At 43.7% G+C, this 22,829-nt stretch overlaps 1 protein-coding gene across 1 annotated transcript in view; it reads right to left on the bottom strand.

Annotated features, from left to right (window-relative positions):
* Positions 1-18,101, bottom strand: part of LOC135217661 (DNA repair protein RAD51 homolog 2-like) — a 198,034-nt gene extending 179,933 nt beyond the window's left edge. Inside the window, 1 exon segment of the mRNA XM_064253628.1 lies at positions 17,910-18,101. Coding sequence (XP_064109698.1) covers positions 17,910-17,996 — 87 coding nt within the window. The 5' untranslated portion in view covers positions 17,997-18,101.
* Between the last annotated feature and the right edge of the window lie 4,728 nt (positions 18,102-22,829).

The following is a 22,829-nucleotide window of genomic DNA, read 5'->3' as shown; positions in this document are numbered from 1 at the left end:
TCCTGAAAGCTTCGACGGAGGGAAGGCAAACATAGTTTTCCCCGCTTCTTCTTTAGTACGCATCCATGAACCGAAACTCTTGAGCGCTTTCTTCATAGAAAGAGTCGGTTTCATTCTCACACACGAAGATCCTTTCGTTGCTTTCGCTGTGGAGAACAACGAGTGTGGAGAAGGAGGAGCAGTAGGGCTCAAAGACTCTCCGAACTCCTGAAGGAGAAGCTCTGTGAGCTTCTTGTACGAATAAAACTGCTGCCGATGTATTTAGTTTCTTCCTCAGAGGCTTCCTGGTCTTCTTGAAGAGGAGAACAAGGATGAGGATCCTTATGAGAATCCTAGATGATTTCCTAGCTGGGGTACAGTGCGATGAAGGAGACAAACGTCTTGAATGAGGAGAAGATTCCAAAGTAGAGAGGCGTACAGGAGAACGACGAGTCGTAAAAGAAGGACGCTTATCCGAAAATTCTTGTCTAATCTCGCATTCCTTCCTAAACGAAGACAAACTCTTAACAGCAAAAGAGGAAGGACTCCTTTCCCTAGAAAGACCACTGTCTATCCTTAGGGGACACTACGAGAGGGAGAGCGCCTACCTAAAATACCTGGCGCCGATCGTGAGGGAGAGCGGCTACTAGGCGCCGAGCGCCTATCTGTCACAGGGCGCTTAGGGGAATCCTGGCGCCTACCAAGCCGCGAAACGTTGCTAAAAATAGGGCGCCTATCAGGAGCAGGGCGCTTGAGAGGCTCTTGATGGCCCTACGAAGCGGAGAGCGGCTGCTATGCTCTGAGCGCTTAAATGGAACAGGGCATTCGACGAGATCTTGGTCCTTACCAAGGGAGAACGTCTGTAAGGCTCCGAGCGCTAACAGAAGCAGGGCGCTTGAGGCGTTCTTGACTTCTAGCAAGAGGAGACCGATCAGGAGTAGGGAGTCTCGAGAACGAAGAGCGCCTATAGGAGAACGAAGCAAACGAGGATCAAGGCGTCTTTCTCCAGGAGAACAGCTACTAAAAGAAGGACGCTTACCAGGAGCAAGGGCTCCTACTAGACTCTTGATGTCTTACAGGGGAGGAGCGAACTCCATGCGATGAGCGCCTACCAGTCACGTTATCCGACGCCCGACGACAGTAGTCGGAAGGAGAAGTGCGCCTACTTTCAGAAGGGCATTCCCTAGGTTCTCTGAGAAGGCGAGGAGAAGAAAGATGAGACGGAGACGACGAAATAAGTCTTCTATGACCTGAGCGACTCTCTCTTCTTGCACGAACTCTAGAAGAAGGAGAAACAGAAGGGCTGAGCGTCAACCCGAGCAGGAATCGATCTTGGGGAAATATCTTCATAGTCCAAGGAGCGCCTATCCGATGAATGGCGTCTTGACACCTCCGAGTGGGAGTGGTGTTCCTCTCGTGAAATGTTACAATGAGTATAAGTATCCTCAAAAGAAGGAGATCGCCGATTACAAGGAGAGCGCTCTTCCGACGAAACGCGCCTCGATCTCTTGATAGGGAGAGACAAATCCTTCCTTCTACGCGATCTCGATGCCAAGGAGTCCGCCAAGGCTGTGATCTGAGCTTGTAGGCCCGCTAGCACTCGAGAATGAGAGTCCCCAGGATCTTCTTCCGAAGCAAGCTCAGCGCGAGGAGCGGGAGAAGGAGGGCGATCACTGGATTCATCCTAGGCTTCTTTGCTTGCAAGGAAGCTACATCAGAAAACAAAAGTCTTCTGGGCTGGACGCTAACGTACTGAAGGGAGCCTCCGCAGCCCTCTTCAACGGGCGTGACGCCTCCTTAGAGCTCCAACCACGCTTCGGCGAAAAAGAAGAGGATGACGAAAAACACTGACGAAGAATATTCTTCTTCTTACGATCCAAGGCAGCCTGGGAGCGAACTTCAGGATCTGCCGAGGGGACGCCTGACCGGTGGGGGCTCTCCCTAGCCCTCCTGCGGCTTTCGACTTTCCTCCTCCACTGGAACTGGGAGTCTGGAAGAGGTCTAGGCCTAGAGGCACTAAGGAGCCGGTCAGACGCACCCTCCACATCACTGGGTACACTGCACTTATCATCACTGACACTCTTACCTTGATCAGTACGAAGATTCTTGTCTTCCTTAGAACCCAAGGAAGCTTTTGAGCCCGCCGCCTCCGAAGACGAATCTACGGCTTCGGTGCGGGGAGCAGGAGCTGAGACCTGGGAGGAAGGTTCTAAAACTACATTAATCACTCATTCTCGACCTGCTCGAACTCCTTGAAGAAGCTTTACGTACCCTATCCCTTTCAAGTTTCCTAATATAAGAAGAAAGAGCCTTATATTCATCTTCGTTCAAAACCTCACACTCTTGACACGGGTTACTAAACGAACATTCATTCCCCCTACATTTAACACAGAAAGTGTGAGGGTCAAACCGCAGCTTTCGGTAACCTCACCTTACATCCATCGGTCAAACATACTCTAAACAAAAACCGGAGTTTTGGAAACAGAATCAAAATCAGACATTCTACAGGAAAATCCAGTGCAAAGTCAATAACGGTCCACAATCAGCGTATGCCAAGCCAAATAGAGCGAATACGTCACCAAAATGTCCAAATCAATCTCCAGGCAAGCGAGAAATGAAGAATATATCGGAATGAAACGACAACAGTTGTTATCGCTTCAGCGACAGAAAAAAAATCTGGCTGGAGAGATAGATTGGTTCATGCGCCCGCCACCCAGCGGCGGGTAAGGTAGACCACCTGACCTACCTGTCGCGTGTGCCGCGAGATTTGAAATTCTGTCGGAACGTCGGAGACTATAGCTAAGTTATTATCTTGGCAGGGAAGTTCTGTACAAAAATACAATTTACTCTCCAAAATTGTGATTTGTTCCTAAATGATATACAAAACCACTTGGGGGGGGGGTCTTCTTTTACATAAGGAAGACTCACTGATTGGTGGGAGGAATGTGAGTGAGCCTCTAGAACTGACTGGAGTTCTGCAACCCTGGGCTATTCCTCCTGGTCATAAGAGCGAGGAGGAGTGCCCTGCCTCTGACAACTTGATTGGAGTATAGGAGCTGCATGATCAAGAGTCAGATTTCTGGGCCTTTCTGAAATGAGTGAGGAATCGTAACTCATTCAAAAAAGGTCTGGGAAGAATATTTAGAGTCGGGGGCATTAATGCAAAGTTCTGGGAAGGGTTTGCATTATTGCCAGTCTCCTTCCTCCCCTTGCTAGAGGAAAGAGCGGGATTGCTTCTATGATTCTGATAATAAAAATAGAAAGGAAGCTCGATGTGCAAGCTTACCGCATCAATCGCCCGACCAGCTTGTGTAAGTTCGAGTCCTATCCTCAACCTAAAGGAAGAGGAGTAGAAGGACAAGAAGGGGAAGGTGGATAGGCCAGTCACTCTCGCATCCTTCTTACCTCTAGAACCGCACACCATAGACGAGATGCAACTTGTCCTCTTGAAGGAGCTGGGTAAGCAAACACAACCTGCAAGCATCCACCACTGGTCCAAGGACCTGTGGGCAGACCCGAAGGAAGAGACATAAATATGGTCGCATAAGACTCTGGATACTTCTACACTGGCAGTATGCAGTGGATAAAGGCATCGACACTCAATGAAGGGTGTTGATCCTTCAAGGGTACAGCAACAAACCAATAGTGCAAAGTAATGACTGATCTGGATCAACCAGTACAAGTCCACAGCATAGATCATGAAGGACTTGGTCTCGTCAACAGATGCCGACTTATTGCGCTGTCGCGCATCCGAGACATAGTCACAACATGACACCCACCTTTTGAAGGGTTATGCTGAGAACAACTGTACAAATCATCTATCGTGTTCGCCAACGATGTTGAGAGACGAGATGATGACTCTCGTGAGGCATGTGCACATTAGACAATAGTCAATTGCCTTCTAGAGACTAAGGTCCTTTTGATGGCAAGACAGAAGTTTCTCATCAGTAGTTGAATCTCAACCAAGGAGAAACAATACTATATTACTAGTGAATGACTAAGGTGAATGTGGACTTATGTCTTCACAGTTGAATCGAGAGAAGTAAACTCTCGAGATTCTGATCACACCAACCAGTGAAGATGGCTTTAATCCCTGTTGTTTTAAAGAGGACTGAAAAAGTTAATCCACTTTCATTGCTGCTCAGCGAGAAAGTTGGAATTTGCAATGAAAGTGGAGTCTTTTTAGTAATGAAAACACAGGGATTGTACTGCCTGAAGAACTGCTTCTTGTGGGTTGGATCAGGGAGGAAGTTTCTATTTACTTTGGAAGCAGAGATAGTCGGACGGGGGACAGGCGAAGTCTTCTGTTACGTATTCATTTACAATTTGGGGGGAACAAAGAATAATTGAACACCTTATGAGTTAAGACATATATTAGAAGACAAAACTCAAGTTGTCTGAAGAAAATCATTCTGCGTCATCGCAGCGGCCGATGGGCAAGGTGTGATGGAACAGAAGACAAGGCTACAGACTTCTGTTATAGCATGGGGTAAACAGAAAAATGATAACAATTCTAATGAGATATATCTCTGTCTGAAAATTTTTGCAACAGTAAATGTGGTGCAGGAGAGATGGGCATTATTTGAGATACACTCAAGATTGCAGTTGTAATCAGCACAATAAAACAACATTTTGTTGCCTATATTAGTGAAAGTATGAAACTTCTTATTCCCGGGGTCATGGTTTGAACTGAAATTCATTTTTACCTTGTAATCGGTGGTTTTATCCTTACTGCCATCACAACTGAAACTCCACAGTCAGCGCTTATTTGATTGTAATTATACACATTTTGGTCTTAATTCACTCCAAATTGCACTTGAACTACGTTCTTAAGCACTCACTCCACAAACACAGTTGCGGGTAGCACACGACTACACTGTTTATGAGGTGCAATAACTTTACTTTGTTACTTCAAAATGTTTATTTTAATTCATGTCTATTATCCCTTTTTTGCAACCAAATTAACCCCGAAAAATTACAGATATTTCTAAAGTAGATATGAGCAGACAGACGACAGCAAAATTTTATCGTTGCCAATTTAGTGGAGCTTCACACCTACGCCGATGCATTTACAAACTGTTTCCATGAATTCTAGTTGTCATAGTAATGCAATAGTAATGATAAAATTGCTCTAATATGCTTATATACTACAAATAGATACACTAATTTCACTTATTTCCCCGGTTTTGTGTAAGTCTTATACGTACCCAGTTTGGAGGGTAAACACATACCAATTGGCAACACTGATAAACAATAGGAGAGTGCGAATGCCATAGGTACCATTCACAGCAAAAATGTTGATATTTGAGTCAAGAATCTAGTTACTTTTTCAACAAATATTTTCAAATTAATAATCACAAATATGTAAAAAATGTATGCAATTCATTATCTTATACTGCTGTTTAACTATTTATTTAAATAATTATCTAGTGCACGCTTCTTCTTCTTTCTACCAAAAAAATCATGGTTTCCTTGGATCTGACAGGCGGCTGGTGTCATTGTTGACAATTGTAGTGAAGAAAGTGCCCCAGCGTCTATGGGTAAAAGTGGTGTGCAGATTTAGCACGTGGAATGGAAAGTTTATTGACACAAGTGACACTGCAAACATCGAGGCATCAATCTTCTACATTTTTGGTGTTTTTAAGTAAAAATTTTGAAAGCGTCATGGAGGTATGTTTGCACTACGCATGGCTAGACATTCACTAACCTCTGTTTAATCTTAAAATAGGAGAAACAACCAACTGGACTAGCGAATCCAGTTTCCACCGTGTGTGAAGCCACCCTCCAAAAAGTACTTTAATACGTCATGACACCGGAGATGGGCATCAGTCATGAGTTGTTGGTGGTGAGAGCAGGAGCTTGAGACCTCTACTCTCCTTTCGAGGTAAGTATTTTCTCCAAAGTTAGAAATTAAGGTCATATTTTAAGATTAAACAGAGGGTAATGAAAAGTCTGGCTCCACGCAGTGTACGCTACCTCCAAGACGCTTTTGAAATTTTTACTTACAACTACGAATATGACAATTTGTCCAAAATTGCATTTTTTCCTAACTATACAAACCTGAGGGTCCTTTTACAATAGGAAGGTACTAGCGGCAGCTGGATAGGTCGTAAGGCTTTCGAACAAGGGGTTTCGGTAGTTTAACTGCTTGTCCGACATGGGCGCGCGCGCGAGACTGGAGGTAAACAAATCACTTTTGCTTTTGGCCCCAAGCAAAACTGCAGAGTGAGGGGTGGCATGAGGTGGGACTGTGTAAAAGGACCTCAGGTTTTGTATAGTTAGGAAAAATAATGCATTTTGGACAAATTGTTCATTTGTTCCGACACGGCATACAAACTTCGGTCCTTTTACAATAGGAAGACTCACTTCTTGGTGGGAGGAATCTGAGTCTTTTTGTGAACAGACTGGTGTTCGCCCAACCTTGGAAGCCTCCCTGGTCGTAAGAGCGAGGGAGGGATCCAAGCCTCTGTCCGATTGATCGGGTGTGCACCGCAGGATCAATGGTCAGACCTCTGGACCGAGTACTAAGAGAGAGCAAGCGTATCTCTTCGTACCAGCATGTAAGAACTTGTTCCTGTACAGGAGCAAATATAAAGTCATGGGTTTGTCTCTTTGTAGGCATCCACTTCCCCCCCCCTTGTAGAGGAAGTGGTGGATATTCTGCTCCTATCCCTAGTGAAAGGGATAGGATGGGGCTCTGTCATGTCATATAGCTCACCTGCATCTCGTCCTCATCCAGCGTAGTGACGACCGTGGCCCTCTGCCCACAGGTAGAGGAGGAGGAGGAAAGATGGGAAGAGGGAGCCAGTCACTCACTCACTCACACATCCATCCACACAGTCACACCAGGACTCGATGCTGTTTCAGCCTGCGAGGGTCTGGGTTAGCTACACAACTTGTTGAGCAGCTCCCACCATCCGAGCCCACGTCCCGGCTCGAGTCGTTCTGGGGCCCGAAGAGAGAACCCAGACCGACGGTGGGTTGCCGCGTTCTGAGCTTGCCGACTCAGTGCTGGACCAGGTAGAATCTCTTGTCTCCGAGCAGACGGTTCTCTCAAGTCTGGCAGGTCGAGCAAGCTGCTTCCACCTCCTCTGCTGCGACAGCGGCCGTTTTTTACGTGCCATCTGAGGACCAGATGCCGCCAAACAGGTTGAACCCGGAGTTAGCCAGGCTGACTCCGGGTTGTGTCTCTGCAGCAGCTCCTGTCCGAGAACCTATGGTTCTCGCAGCAAGAGGCCACTCGGCCTGGAATCCACTGCCATGGCAGCTTTCCAGGCCGTCTCCTGGTTAGATCTGTGGTCCCTCACAGTATCTAAGGTCGCAGCCAACTCCGGGGGAAGGTTTAAAATTTCTCCCGAAGATGACTCCGCCTTTTAGGAGACTTTGCCAGTCTGGGGGAAGAGCCATCTCCTTCCTTGCCCACCAGACGGTGAACCTGTGGGCCAACCTGGTTCTCCGACGTAGGGACGCTGTCCTTACTCGAGTTTCCAGGGCGGGCTGGGCGTGAAGCGGCATTGGGACTCCGCAACGACCTTTACGAGTTCCACGTCTCTCTTCCCAGGAGAGATGGTGGACGCTGCGGTGGACAGACAGCGCACTGACGACAGTGAACCGTCTGGTTCACCAGGCATCTCGAAGGCTTCTGGGCAGCCTCTACTGCGGCCAAGCCAAAGAGCTCGGCTAGCGCTTTCCACGGTGCTAAGACGGTAGTCGCGTCGAAGCCCCGGGGAAAGACTCTGTCTTCTTCGACTTCTACAAAGGGGAGCCGTAACCAGCCCTCCTCCCAGCCCTCCCCTTCTCCCGAGGAGGCTCTGGGAAGAAGTCGAAGAAAGGGGGGAAAGAAACGCTAGGGACGGCGTTCCCCTCACCTGCTGCCGAAGTTGGGGGGGTGCCTGGCCAGCCATTTGGGCAACTTGGCAGCGCTACGGCGCCGAGACCTGGATTGTAGATGTCCTTCGGGAGGGATATCTATTACCCTTCGAATCTCGGCCACCCCTCACCTCCAACCCGGTCCAACAGCAGTCGTACGTTCCAGGGTCATCGAAGGACGTAGCATTGAGACAGGAGATCAAGACCATGCTGAGCAAGAGAGCTGTAGAAATCATCACGGATCAGTCACCGGGCTTTTGCAGTCGACTCTTTCCTGGTGGAAAAGTCTACGGGAGGCTGGCGCCCGGTGATAGATCTCTCTCCCCTGAACCGGTTTCGTTCGCCAGACCCGGTTCACGATGGAGACGGCACGTTCCGTGCTCGACTCCATCAGGGAGAACGATTTCATGCTTTCAGTGGACTTGAAGGATGCAATATTTTCAAATACCCATTCATCAGTCTCCAGAAAGTACCTCCGCTTCATCCTCGACGGGACGGTGTACCAGTTCAGGGCACTTTGTTTCGGTCTCTCAACCGCCCCACAGGTGTTCACGCGAGTGTTCACTCTGGTGTCCTGCTTGGGCCCATTCGCACGGGAGATAACGTCTGATGAGGTATCTCGACGATTGGTTAGTCCTGGCGAGCTCCCGCTCGCAGTTGCTACAGGACAGGATCGACTACTCGAGTTCTGTCGCGATCTGGGGATCGTTGTGAACTTCGAGAAGTCCGATCTCGAGCCAAGCAGAGGATGAAGTACCTGGGTATGCTGATCGACACGGTAGCAGGGGGCGAGTCTTCCCCGCAGACTCGCGGATCAGCAGATTCAGAGGCAAGACCAACCAGTTCCTGTCTCGGCAGGAAAACCGGTAGCTCAGTCGATGGCAAGTCGTGATCGGACACACCTGTCGTCACTCGAGAAGTTTAGTCCCTCACGGGCGTCTTCACCTGCGGTCTCTTCAGTGGAGACTAAAGGAGAGTTGGTCACAGGCGACGGATCCCCAAGCTTTCCAGTGTCACTGACACCGGTGGTGAGGCAGGACCTAGCCTGGTGGCTGGACGACAGGAACCTCTTAAGAGGAGTGCCTCTGCGCACTCCCCCCCCGGACATGCCGCTGTTCTCAGACGCATCGACCGAGGGATGGGGCGCACACCTGGAGGAGTTGCTGACTTCAGGAGTGTGGGACGAGAACGACAAGCACCTTCACATATCAATGTACTGGAACTCAAGGCGGCGTTTCTCGCTCTCCAAGAGTTCCAGGACCGCTTGATGGGACACTCAATGGTGTTGATGTGCGACAACACCACGGTAGTGGCCTACGTCAACAAACAGGGGGGCCTAGTGTCTCTCCCCGTTGTACCAGTTGACTCGGCAGGTGCACGAGTGGGCCGAGGCACACTCAATAGAGCTGTCGGCACGCTACATTCAAGGGAAGAGGAATGTAGTAGCAGACACGCTCAGCCGTCGGATCAGGTGATAGGGACCGAGTGGTCTCTACACCAGGACGTGGCGGAAAGGCTCTTCGACCTGTGGGGCGACCAGTCGTGGATCTGTTCGCCACCCGGCACAACAGAAAAGCTTCAGGTTTTCTTCTCAGCCGTGCCGGACCCATGGGCAGCTGCAGAGACGCTCTTCAAAACTCCGTGGGACAACCTCTTCGTCTATGCCTTCCCCCGTTCAGCCTGATTCGCAAGGTGATCAGTCGAGCACTGGTCACCCCGAATCTCAGGATGATCCTGGTGGCTCCCAAATGGCCACAAGCATTTGGTATCCGGACCTGCTGGCTCTTCTTCGCAGGAGAACCGAGAGAGATTCCCCCTTGGCACAACCTTCTCGCCCAGCCACACGTCGAGCGGTACCACCAGCAGTCCAGTCCCTACGACTTCACGGCTGGCTGTTATCCACCATCTCTTGCGAACGAGAGGCTTTTCTCGTAGCGCAGCAACAGAGATGGCTGGAAACGTCCGTCAGTCCTCTGCAGCTGTGTACCAGGGGAAGTGGGCCGTCTCTGTGGTTGGTGTCGTAGACGGGATCTATCTCCTCTCAGAGCCACTCTTCAGCAGGTAGCGGATTTCCTCGTGCTTCTTCGCCGAGAGAAAAAGCTCCTCTCAGTCCCCACAGTCAAAGGATACAGAGCCGCCCTGGCTCTCGTCCTGAAACTGAGGGGATTGGACATCTCGAACTCGTTCGAGATCTCCTTGCTTATGAGGAGCTTCTAAAGGTCTTGCCCACCCAGGGAACTCAGCCCCCTGCGTGGGATGTGACTCTCGTCCTTAGGAGTTTTGACTTCGAACACCGTTCGAGCCCACTCCGAGAGTCGTCAGACAGGGATCTGACCCTCAAGACCCTCTTCTTGCTGGCCCTGGCATCGGCGAAGAGAGTAGGGGAACTTCATGGTCTTTCCTATGCCGAGAGCTCACGAAGTCAGAAGTATTGGCCCCTCCTCGTTGGCGTTTCGTAAGAACTTCTCCGTGGCTCAGGTCCTGAAGGCAGGGGTCTGGTCTAACCAGACTACCTTTACGTCCTTCTACCTTCGGGATATTGCCCACAGGTCCTTGGATACCTTTTCCTTGGACCCGTGGTGGCTGCTCAACAAGTTGTGTAGCTAACCCAGACCCTCGCAGGCTGAAACAGCATCGAGTCCTGGTGTGACTGTGTGGATGGATGTGTGAGTGAGTGAGTGACTGGGCTCCCTCTTCCCATCTTTTTCCTCCTCCTCTACCTGTGGGCAGAGGGCCACGGTCGTCACTACGCTGGATGAGGACGAGATGCAGGTGAGCTATATGACAGAGCCCCATCCTATCCCTTTCACTAGGGATAGGAGCAGAATATCCACCACTTTCCTCCTACCAAGGGGGGGGAAGTGGATGCCTACAAGAGACAAACCCATGACTTTATATTTGCTCCTGTACAGGAACAAGTTCTTACATTGCTGGTACGAAGAGATACGCTTGCCTCTCTCTTAGTACTCGGTCCAGAGGTCTGACCATTGATCCTGCGGTGCACACCCCGATCAATCGGACAGAGGCTTGGATCCCTCCCATCGCTCTTACGACCAGGGAGGCTTCCAAGGTTGGGCGAACACCAGTCTGTTCACAAAAGACTCAGATTCCTCCCACCAAGAAGTGAGTCTTTCTATTTTGTAAAAGGACCGAACCGGAAGGTTTGTATGCCGTGTCGGAACAAATGACAATTTGTCCAAAATTGCATTTTCCTAACTATACAAACCGAGGTCCTTTTACACATAGTCCCACCCTCATGCCACCCCTCACTCTGCAGTTTTTGCTTGGGCCAAAAGCAAAAGTGATTTGTTTACCTCCCAGTCGCGTGCGCGCGCCTGTCGGACAAGCAGTTAACTACCGAACCCCTTGTTCGAAAGCTTACGACCTATCCAAAGGAGTCGCGGGAGAGCTTTCCGACGACTCCTTTTGACAGGCCTTCGCTTCTTCCTACCTTCGTACAAGCCCCACTGCGCCTCCGACCAAGACATACACACTTCACAGGGCTCGGCTCGGGTGCATTCGCGGTCCCCGACACCGAGCGCACAAAATATGTGGATCAATTTCAGGGAACGAGCGGAACTTAGCGCATTTACGCCCTTCGGTACCCGGGCACAATCTCCGGGGGGTAACGGGGCGTGGAGATTCCATGATTGATCAAATAAACCAACAATTTGGATGAATAAAGAGGAAATGATTGTACTTACAATGATGATTCATACACAACACAACCATATACTCAAGGAAAGCAAACGACGAGAAGCGGGCAGAGAGCGTCGAACACACACGTCCATCGCTGTGAGGCCGAAAGCAAAAGTGGTTTGTTTACCTCCCAGTCGCGCGCGGCGCGCCTGTCGGACAAGCAGTTTAACTACCGAACCCCTTGTTCGAAAGCTTACGACCTATCCAGCTGCCGCTAGTACCTTCCTATTGTAAAAGGACCGAAGGTTTGTATGCCGTGTCGGAACAAATTTCGAAGATTGATGCCATCTCAATGTTTGCGGAGTCGCTGGTGTCAATAAACTTCCCATTCCATGTGCTAAATCCGAACACCACTTGTACCCATAGTCGCTGGGGCGCTTTCGTGACAAAAATTGTAAACAATGACTTCCAACCACAACTTATCCAAGGGAACTACAATTTTTGGTAGAAGAAGAAGAAAAAGCATGCACTAGATAATTATTTAAATAAATAATTAAACGGCAGTACTATAAGGTCCTGAATTGCTTAGATTTTTTACATATTCGTGATTATTAATTTGAAAATATTCGTTGTTGAGAAAGTAACTAGATTCCTGACTCAAATATCAACAGTTCTGCTGTGAACAGCACCTATGGCATTCTTTGCACTCTTCTATTGTTTATCAGTGTTGCCAATTGGTATGTGTTTACCCTCCAAACTGGGTATATGACTTACACAAAACCGGGGAAATAAGTGAAATTAGCATATCTATTTGTAGTATATATACATATTAGAGCAATTTGATCATTATTGCATTACTATGACAACTAGAATTCATGGAACCAGTTTGTAAATGCATCGGCGCATGTGTGAAGCTCCACTACATTGGCAACGATGAGTCATTTTGCCGTCTGCTTGTATTTACTTTAGAAATGTCTGTAATTTTGGGGGTGGGGGTTATAATTTGGTTGCAAAAAGGGATAAATAGACATGAATTAAATAAACATTTTGAAGTAATAAAAGTAAAGTAAACTAAATAATGAGTAAAGTAAACAATTTAAAAGGGAATAAAAGTTAAGGGAATAAAGCTTTGCACCTCATATAGTATTGTGTAAGACTCGTGTGCTGCCTGCAACTGTGTTTGTGGGGTGAGCACTTAGGAACCAGGAACAGCAACATAGTTCAAGTGCAATTTGGAGTGAATTAAGACCAAAACATGTATAATTACAATCAAATAAGCACTGTGGAGTTTCAGTTGCGATGGCAGTAAGGATAAAACCACTGATTACAAGGTAAAAATGAATTTCAGTTTAAATCATGACCCAAGGAATAAGAAGTTTCACACTTTCACTAATAGGGTAAACAACCGACTGGACTGGCCAACTCACCCACCGACTACCACGTTTTTGGCCACCCTCCGAAAAAGTACTTTAACACGTCCTTACACTGGAGATGGTCATCAGTCATGCGTTGTTGGTGGTGATAGCAGGAGCTTAAGACCTCTACTCTCCTTTCAAAGTAAGTATTTTCTCCAAAGTTAGAGATTAACCCTTAAACGCCGAAGCAGTAAAAATCAAAAACTCCCCCGAATGCCGGAGCCGGTTTTGAGTGAGCGCGGAAGCGAAAAATAATAATTTTTTCAAAAAATCACAGCGCGCTTAGTTTTTGAAGATTAAGAGTTCATTTTTGGCTCCTTTTTTGTCATTGCCTGAGGTTTAGTATGCAATCATCAGAAATAACAAATAATATCATTATCATATGTAAATAGTGCGATATATGGTAGCGAAAAAAAATTAATACATAATTGTATTAAAATAACGCTGTGCAAAAAAATGTAAAAGCTAACGAGTTTCTATTTTTGTTGTTGTATTGTACACTAAATTGCAATTCATTTTGATATATAATACATTGTAAAACAATAGAAGCAACACCGGAAAAATATTATCACAAAATGATGTATGAATTCGTAACGCGAGGACGTAAAAAAATGTTTTTTTCAAAAATTCACCGTAAATCTAAATATTGTTCTAGAGACTTCCAATTTGTTTCAAAATGAATAGAAATGATTGAATATTACGATATTGTAAGAGTTTTAGCTTACAATTGCGTTTTTCGACCATTTTCGGTAGAGTCAAAGTTTGAACCGAACGTGGTTTTTTTTTCTATTTATCGTGATCTATATGCAAATATTTCGAAAATGAGAAAAGCTACAACCTTCAAATATTTTTCCTTTTATTTTACATGAAATTGCACACATTTTCATATATAAAACTATGAAATGCCTAATATTAAACGGAGCAAATTTTACGAGAATTCGATGTACCATTTGGAGATTTATGCGGAGAATCCGCGCTCGGAGGGAAGGGAAGTTTTTTTCATAAATTCACCATAAATCGAAATATTGTGCTAGAGACTTCAAATTTGTTGCAAAATGAAGGTAAATGATTGAATATTACTAAAATATAGAGTTTTAGCTTACAATTGCGTTTTCGACCATTTCGTAGAGTCAAAAGTTGACCGCCGATACGTGGTTTTTTTTTTTTTTTTTTTTCTATTTATAGTGATTTATATGCAAATATTTCAAAAATGAGAAAAGCTACAACCTTCAATTATTTTTTCGTTGTATTCTACATGAAATTGCGCACATTTTTATATATAAAACTTTATGTAACGGCTAATTTAAAATGGTGCAAACATTACCACAAATCGCACGTATGATTTTTTCGGAAGAGTTACCGCACGGACGTAAGGAAAATGTTATTTTTTTCATAAATTCACCATAAACCTCGAAATATTGTGCTAGAGACTTCCAATTTGTTACAAAATGAAGGTAAATGATTGAATATTACTAAAATATAAGAGTTTTAGCATACAATTGCGTTTTTTCGACCATTTCGGTAGAGTCAAAATTGACAGAAGGTTGAAAATTTGTCACTTATCATTATTTATATGAAAATATTTCAAAACTGATAAAAGCTACAACCATGGGTTGTTTTTAGTTGTATTGTGCATGAAATTGCGCACATTTCCATATATAAAACTTTATGTAACGGTTAATTTTAAAATGGTGCAAACATTACCACAATGGCATATGATTTTTTTCGGAAGAGTTACCGCGGACGTAAGGAAAAAGTTTTTTCATAAATTCACCATAAATCGAAATATTGTGCTAGAGACTTCCAATTTGTTGCAAAATTAAGGTAAATAGTTGAATATTACTACAATATACACGTTTTTAGCTTACAATTGCGTTTTTTGACCATTTCAGTAGAGTCAAAGTTGACCGAAGGTTGAAATTTTGGCACTTATCGTTATTTATATGGAAATATTTCAAAACTGATAAAAGTTACAATCATGAGTATTTTTTTGTTGTATTCTAAATGAAATTGCGCACATTTTCATATATAATACTTCATGTAACGGATAATTTAAAATGGTGCAAAAATTATGTCAAAGTGACGAAATAATTTTTGAGATGTGTCACTGATACTTTTTAGTGCGATAAGAAAGAAAAAATTCGCGCTTGCGCCCCTGCGTAACGATTGTAAACAAAACAACGCCTTGATCCGTGAACTCCCAGCATCCCCCAAGGCGCGTGATTCAAAAGTTTGGCTGGTAGGCCTATAAGTATTTTTCCGCGAATTTTTTAAAAAAACTTTTTTGAGCCGACGTATGGTACGTCCATTCGGAAATCGGGGGAGATTTTGACTCGACGTTTAATACGTCCATTGCGGCGTTTAAGGGTTAAGGCCATATTTTAAGATTTAAACAGAGGGTAATGAAAAGTGTGGGCCAATGAAGTGCACATACCCTATGACGCTTTCGAAATTTTTACTTACAATTAAAAATGTTTAGAAGATTGACGCCATCTCGATGTTTGTGGAGTCGCTTGTATCAAACTTCCCATTTCCTGTGCTAAATCCACACACCACTTGTACCCATAGACGCTGGGGCACTTTCATCACATCAATCATAAACACGACTGCCAACCACTACTTATCCAAGGGAACTACGGCATTCTTTGCAACGTTTTGCGCTCTTCAATTGTTTATCAGTATTGTCAATTGGTATGTGTTTACCCTCCAAACTGGGTTGTATAAGACTTACACAAAAACGGGGAAATAAGTAAATTAACATATCTATTTGTAGTATGTATTATAAATTATTACAGCAACTTTTATCAATTGTTAGCATTAGTACTATGACAACTAGAATACATGGAAACAGTTTGTAAATGCATTGGCGTATGTGTGAAGCTCCACTAGATTGGCAACAATAAGTCATTTTTCGTTGCGTTGTCTGCTCGTAAGTACATCAGAAATATTTATAATTTTTCGGGGTTAATTTGGTTGCAAAAAAAGGGATAATAGACATGAATTAGATAAACATTTTGAAGTAATAAAGTAAAGTTAAACTAAATAATGAGTAAAGTAAACAATTAAGGGAATAAAGCTTTGCACCTCATAAAGTGTAGTCGTCTGCTGCTCGTAACTGTGTTTGTGGAGTGAGTACTTAGGAACCAGGAACAGCAACGTGGTTTAAGTGCAATTTGGAGTGATTAAGACCAAAATGTGTATAATTACAATCAAATAAGCACTGTGGAGTTTCAGTTGTGATGACAGTAAGGATAAAACCACAGATTACAAGGTAAAAATGAATCCAGTTCAAACCATGACCCTGGGAATAAAAAGTTTCATACTTTCACTAATAAAGGCAACATGTTTTATTGTGCTGATTACAACTGCATCTTGAGTAAGAGTCCATAAATGTTACATATATACAAAACTAACATTGTTCAAATGAGTGCTGGGAAGGCTGGGAAAGATGGTGGATTTTCTGTGGTTAGAACGGCCAGTCACGCGATTGCCGCCAAATTGATTTCAAAACTGCCTTGAAAACATAATTTACGAAGAGCTCACATGCTTATCTTAATTCGTATGGGGCTTTCATAACTTCAATCTTTTGAATGGTATCCCTAAAGTTGTGATTGTATTCTTGTTTCATCAATTAAATACCAAGTGAATAAGGCCTGGCCACGCAATGATGATGATTTTTCTACGGTTGTTTACCCTACGGCAACAAAATGTTGTTTTATTGTGCTGATTACGACTGCAATCTTGAGTAAGATCAATAAATGTTACATATATACACTAACATTGTTCAAATGAGTGCTGGGGAGCTGGGAAAGATGGTGGCTCTGCTGCGCTTACGAACGACACCTCATGCGGTTGCCGCCATATTGGATTTCAAACCTGCCTTGAAAACATTATACAAAGATCTTACTTGCTTATTTTCGTTCATATGGCACTTTCATATACCTATCACATTATACTATGTGATGAACTTCAATCTTTTTGAATGGTATGCTTAAAAATGTATATAGGGTAAAACTGCATGGTACAGGGGTGGACCATGTACGATCAATGTGTACAACCCCAAAAAAAGTACATTATAACGCGTCCTGACATCGGAGATGGGCATCAGACACGACTTATTGTTGGTGGGAAACGGAGCTAAAGACATCTACTCCGGTGTCAGGACGCGTTATAATGTAACTTTTCTTGGGGTTGTACACATTGATCGTACATGGTCCACCCCTGTACCATGCGGTTTTTCACCCTAACTAGTATATTCTTGTTTCACCAATTACCTAAATATCGAGTGGATAAGGCTGATCCACGCGATGACGATGGATCCACTGCGGTGTTTCCCCCATGACCTTAATTTCTAACTTTGGAGAAAATACTTAGGTACGTACTTCGAAACGATAGTAGAGGTCTAAAGCTGTTGCTCTCACCAACGATGACTCGTGACTGGTGCCCAACTCCAGTGTCAGGACATGCTAAAGTACTTTTTCGGAGGGTGGATCCACACGCAGCCAAGACTGGATCAGCTAGTTCCAGTCAGTTGTTTCCCCTATCTAGCCTACATCGAAAGGAGAGTACTACAAGTCTCGAGGTGTTGCTCTCACCACCAATGACTCGTGACCATCTCCGGTGTCAAGAGTCAGGACGTGTTAAAGTACTTTTCGGAGGGTGGATCCACACGCAGCCAAGACTGGATCAGCTAGTCCAGTCATTGTTTCCCCTATCTAGCCTACATCGAAAGGAGAGTACTACAAGTCTCGAGGTGTTGCTCTCACCACCAATGACTCGTGACCATCTCCGGTGTCAAGAGTCAGGACGTGTTAAAGTACTTTTTCGGAGGGTGGATCAGCAAGCGGCCAAGACTGGATCAGCTAGTATTAAACCTAGAGTACCTAACTGGCTAGTATGAGGCCTAGGTAGCCTACCTAGTAGGTATGTTAGCTAGCTAACCTACCTACCTAGTAGTACCTAGTATACCTAGGTCCTAGTACAGGGCTAACAGGAAATTAAATTTACCTTAACTGTCTTTAACTTAGTTTTCTTTATCTTGTCCTTTACTCTTCGATTTATGGACAGTGTGGTTAGCTGTCGACTTTCAGCCATGATCCCACACTCCTACACGATTACAACAACAAGATATTGTACGATGCTGTTTGAGAACGGACTGGACATTGGACAAGATTCCAAAAATCAAAAGTAAACCAGGAAAATCAGTAGTAGTAAAAGCTGTCTTGAGTCTTTGCAACGCGTCCCTTGTTCGTTTTACTTTTGCCTTCGGTTGTACTCGTTTGAGGATATTTTCTCGGTGACTCCATAGGTTTCAAATAAAGTCTTGCCTTCTTTTAATTTTATCTTTAGACATATCTGAGAAAAGTAAGAAGTTGACCATTAGTTTCTGTTCATCTTTCTGATGTGGCTGCTCAGCTGTTGCACGAATCTGTTTCTCTTCCCGATATTGCTGTATTCCGGTAAAAAATAAAGTTTTCGGTGCCTTTTTCATATCATAAGCATATTGTATCTTCCAATTTAATATTTTCATGTCATTTAGTTCCAGTCTGCTAATCAGCATAATTTTTTTCGGTTGATCGAACCAAGTTTCCTCGTATGTTTTTTTTTTTTTCCTCCTGAAATTTTCTATAGATTTTCATTATTAGTTTTTTAACTTCTCTTTTTAAAGATTTTTTTTATTCCAGAATCTAATGAATTCGTAATATTTTTTCTTTAATTGATGTGATTCTGCTTAAATTTAAGTCTAACTTTTTATATTTTTTTTTAATGTGCCAAATATTTTCTTACTGGTTAACGTTATTTCACCTAGAAACCTATTCCGGCCACTCTGGAGGAAACACTTCAGATAGAATAGCGGGTTTCAGATCTCAATGCACAATTTTCTGTATACCTTGGTGCTTTTACTGTTGCCATGTAAACTTGATTGCCAATTTTTCGCAATTAATTTGGCCTTGCTAATCCCATCATTGGTACAGTTTCCCTTCAATGTCGCTGCTACAGCTTTTACAGAGTGCGTTTTACTCATGACCGAGTTATGTGTTTTTCCTCTTGGTTTGCCTTATTTTGGGTCTGCTTCATTGTCCTCTGAAGCAAACTTTTGTGTTGTTGATTGTTACACCTAGGTATTGGATTTGTTTTACTATTTTGTTCCCTCAATGTACAGCATGTTTTCCACGTCGTTGTATACTGTACCGCTTAGTATTAAGATATTGCTTTTATTCTTGTTTTTATCTAGACCACATTTACTAGCTGTTTGTATTATAATTTTTATGGCTTATACTAACGTATCCGATTCCGAAGAATGACATAGCTGTGATTAATCCATCATCTGCATAGGACTTGTGCCTCGAGGTTCTCAATAATTCACTCCTAAATCCTACCATTGTATTTTCTAGCTTTACAATGATCACGTAAGTTACGATTATATATAGGAAGAATATGGTTGATCCCTTACATCCCTGCTGTATACCATTTGTTACATTTATTTCTCATTCTTCTACATTAATGGTGCAAGGTTGTGTCATGTGCAAATCTCTTTGCTATTGCTTTTATAACCTCTGTGTAGTCTATATTTCACCATAAACTAAATGAACTATCCTCAGCCCACTGAGTCAAAAGCTTTGTAGAAATCAACATGAGATACTACGAACAAGGACTCTTTCCTTCTATAAGTCCCTCGTGTGCAGTAAACCAGTATGTGCAAATTATCAGTCCCTCCTTGTGTAGTAAAACCTGACTGAAGGTTTCCCTATATTTCTAATGTGCATTCCTATTAGAGCGGCAGCCCGGACCACTGAGATACAACGAACGAGATACCAACTGTAAGTCTGTAACCCCTAGCAGTATTTAGGAGTAGACTTGTAAACTGTGAAACTGACAGTCTGCCGGAAATATATGGGCGGCTTACTTAACAAGCATAATTGCTTGTTAGATTTTAGCTCTAGACCCAATATATGAGATACCAGATGAAACTATTATATAATATATCTGCAGACTCTACTGATTATAGAATTACCGGTGACAAATATTCTGGAGGGTGGGTTCCCCCTGACAGACGCACTGATAAGGGGGGGTGGTTAATTGGATCTAGATCCAACTAAGGAGATACGGAGTAAAATTTACACTACAATAGCACTGCACACCCTAGAATACTGTGGTGGTAATGACAGACATTTTAGTGAGTGGGTTTCCCTTGACAGACGCCCCACAGCGTTGGGGAGGGGGAGACCAGGATCTGCATTCAATATTGGAGATACCAAAGTACAATTTGTACTACCATTGCACTGCAGATCTAGGCGTAGTTTGTGGTGGTATGCCAGACGCTTTAGTGGGTGGTTACCCCCCTGACAGACACCCCAAAACGAGTGGGGAGGGGGAGACAGGATCTGCATTCAATATTGGAGATACCAAGTACAATTTGTACTACAATTGCACTGCAAGATCCTAGAGTATTGGGTGGTATTTGCCAGACGCTTAGGGGTGGTACCCCTGACAGAACACCCAAAAAGAGTGGGGAGGGGGAGGGGGGGACAGGATCTACATTCAATATTGGAGATACCAAGAAAAATTTGTACTACAATAGTACTGCACATCCTAGAGTATTGTGGTGGTATTGCCAGACATTTTCGTGGGTGGTTACCCCCTGACAGACACCCCACAACGAGTGGGGAGAGGTAGGGGGAGGGGGAGAGGGAGACAGGATATGCATCCAACATCGGAGATACCAAGTAAAATTTGTACTACAATAGCATTTCATATCCTAGAACGCTGTGATAGTAATGTCAGACACCCCACAACGAGTGGGGCAGTATTAATATTAGAAATATGGTAATTATCTGAAATTCGTGAGCCTGATAAAATGTAAAAGGCAAAAAATTGAAGAAATCTTGTGATGTTTCAGGATAAGAGTTATTTTTTAAAATTCCTATTGAAGTATGGAATATTTCACTTCATTAATTTATATATATAAAAAACTATGTATGAGACCTACTAGGCCTGGTCTACTTTCTACAGTTTCACACACAAACATTATATATAATATTAGCACTAGCCTTTGGTGTTGAGTTATTACTTCACGCAAAGTAGTATTTTTTTCTGAATGGGAGGGGTCGCAAGTGGACAATAGCTACAAGTATGTATGTATGCTGAGCCATTTTTGAATAATTAAACCAGTCATATGGTGCCAGTCTCAATTCCTCTAAAGAAAGAAATGTAAGATAAGTATTCTCGTTTTAATAGTATCTTTGGTAACTTTTTTTTTTTTTTTTTGTTTTTTTTTTTTTTTTTTTTTTTTTTGTAGAATAGGCCTATAGTAAGGCACTGCAAGCCATGTCGAAGTTCGTAACCCAACGTGTCTTACCATCAACTGAATTGTTCTTTAGTTCGTGTTGGCTCGTGTGGATGGTAGTTCAATTGATATTAAGACCAAAGTCCCATCATAAAGAACCGGTTTAAAACCCGCACATTCACAAAGAGATGATGTATCGCAGTACAGATAATTACTGGAAACGGGAATGTGAATGAATTGTTCAAGATAGGCTAACTACAAAACATTTTCCCCCATTCTATTCCCCCTCCCGAAGTTGGCTATCATACAACTTGGAGCTCCATACTCCCAAATTAAGTTGGCTTATAATAGTATGTCAGTTATCTAATAGTCAGCTTATTTTCAGCTGCCTCACTCAAATTGATCTGTACGCTATCACCAAGTATCAGGTACCATATATATATATATATTCAGGTAAGAAAATTAAAATTCAACTAAAAATTATACTTACGGGCAAATTAAGGCGAAGATTGCCCGCAGTTTAATGTTTAAAGACAACTGGGCGTGTTTGTCTTTTAACTTCCTGCCGTCAGTCACGCACATCTAGACCGTGGGCTATGCAATGTTTCAATACATTCTATCGATAGCGGCTTCGACGACCATTATTCGGCTAATTTTCTCCCTCGTAAATATTTTCACTTTCATTGTTCATTATATCCAGTAGACAGGCACTAACATCATATTATATCCTCAGTCTGTTCAATGTATTTACCATTGTTAATATGATTTATAATGCGTCTCCAACACAGTCATAAAAATCGGACAACCGAAGGTGCAAATATGTCAGGTGTGCAAGGCATAGGGCGTCAATCACTGGAGTAGCGATCTCCCTGCCGAGAGTGACTTCGGGAGGCCATATTGAGAGGTCTCAGTCCAGCTCATAGTACTATATTTTATTACTATTGTTCTTTAATCTTTATTGTTGTTTATTATTATTATTTAATTATTTTTTTTTTTTTTTTTTTTTGCTCTATCACAGTCCTCCAATTGACTGGGTGGTATTTATAGTGTGGGGTTCCGGGTTGCATCCTGCCTCCTTAGGAGTCCATCACTTTTCTTACTATGTGCGCCGTTTCTAGGATCACACTCTTTCTGCATGAGTCCTGGAGCTACTTCAGCCTCTAGTTTTTCTAGATTCCTTTTCAGGGATCTTGGGATCGTGCCTAGTGTTCCTATGATTATGGGTACAATTTCCACTGGCATATCCCATATCCTTCTTATTTCTATTTTCAGATCTTGATACTTATCCATTTCCCTTTCCCTTTCTCTTCACAACTCTGGTATCCCATGGTATTGCAACATCAATGAGTGATACTTTCCTCTTGATTTTGTCAATCAACGTCACGTCTGGTCTATTTGCACGTATCACCCTATCTGTTCTGGTACCATAGTCCCAGAGGATCTTTGCCTGATCGTTTTCTATCACTCCTTCAGGTTGGTGCTCGTACCACTTGTTACTGCAAGGTAGCTGATGTTTCTTTCACAGGCTCCAGTGGAGGGCTTTGCCACTGAATCATGCCTCTTTTTGTACTGGGTCTGTGCAAGTGCCGGACATTCACTTGCTATGTGGTTTATGGTTTCATTTTTCGTATTGCACTTCC

This window comes from Macrobrachium nipponense, chromosome 7 (assembly GCF_015104395.2).
Source record: "Macrobrachium nipponense isolate FS-2020 chromosome 7, ASM1510439v2, whole genome shotgun sequence".
Lineage (NCBI taxonomy): Eukaryota > Metazoa > Arthropoda > Malacostraca > Decapoda > Palaemonidae > Macrobrachium > Macrobrachium nipponense.
The sequence above is the reverse complement of the archived record's forward strand: the minus strand, read 5'-3'. Positions and strand labels throughout refer to the sequence as shown.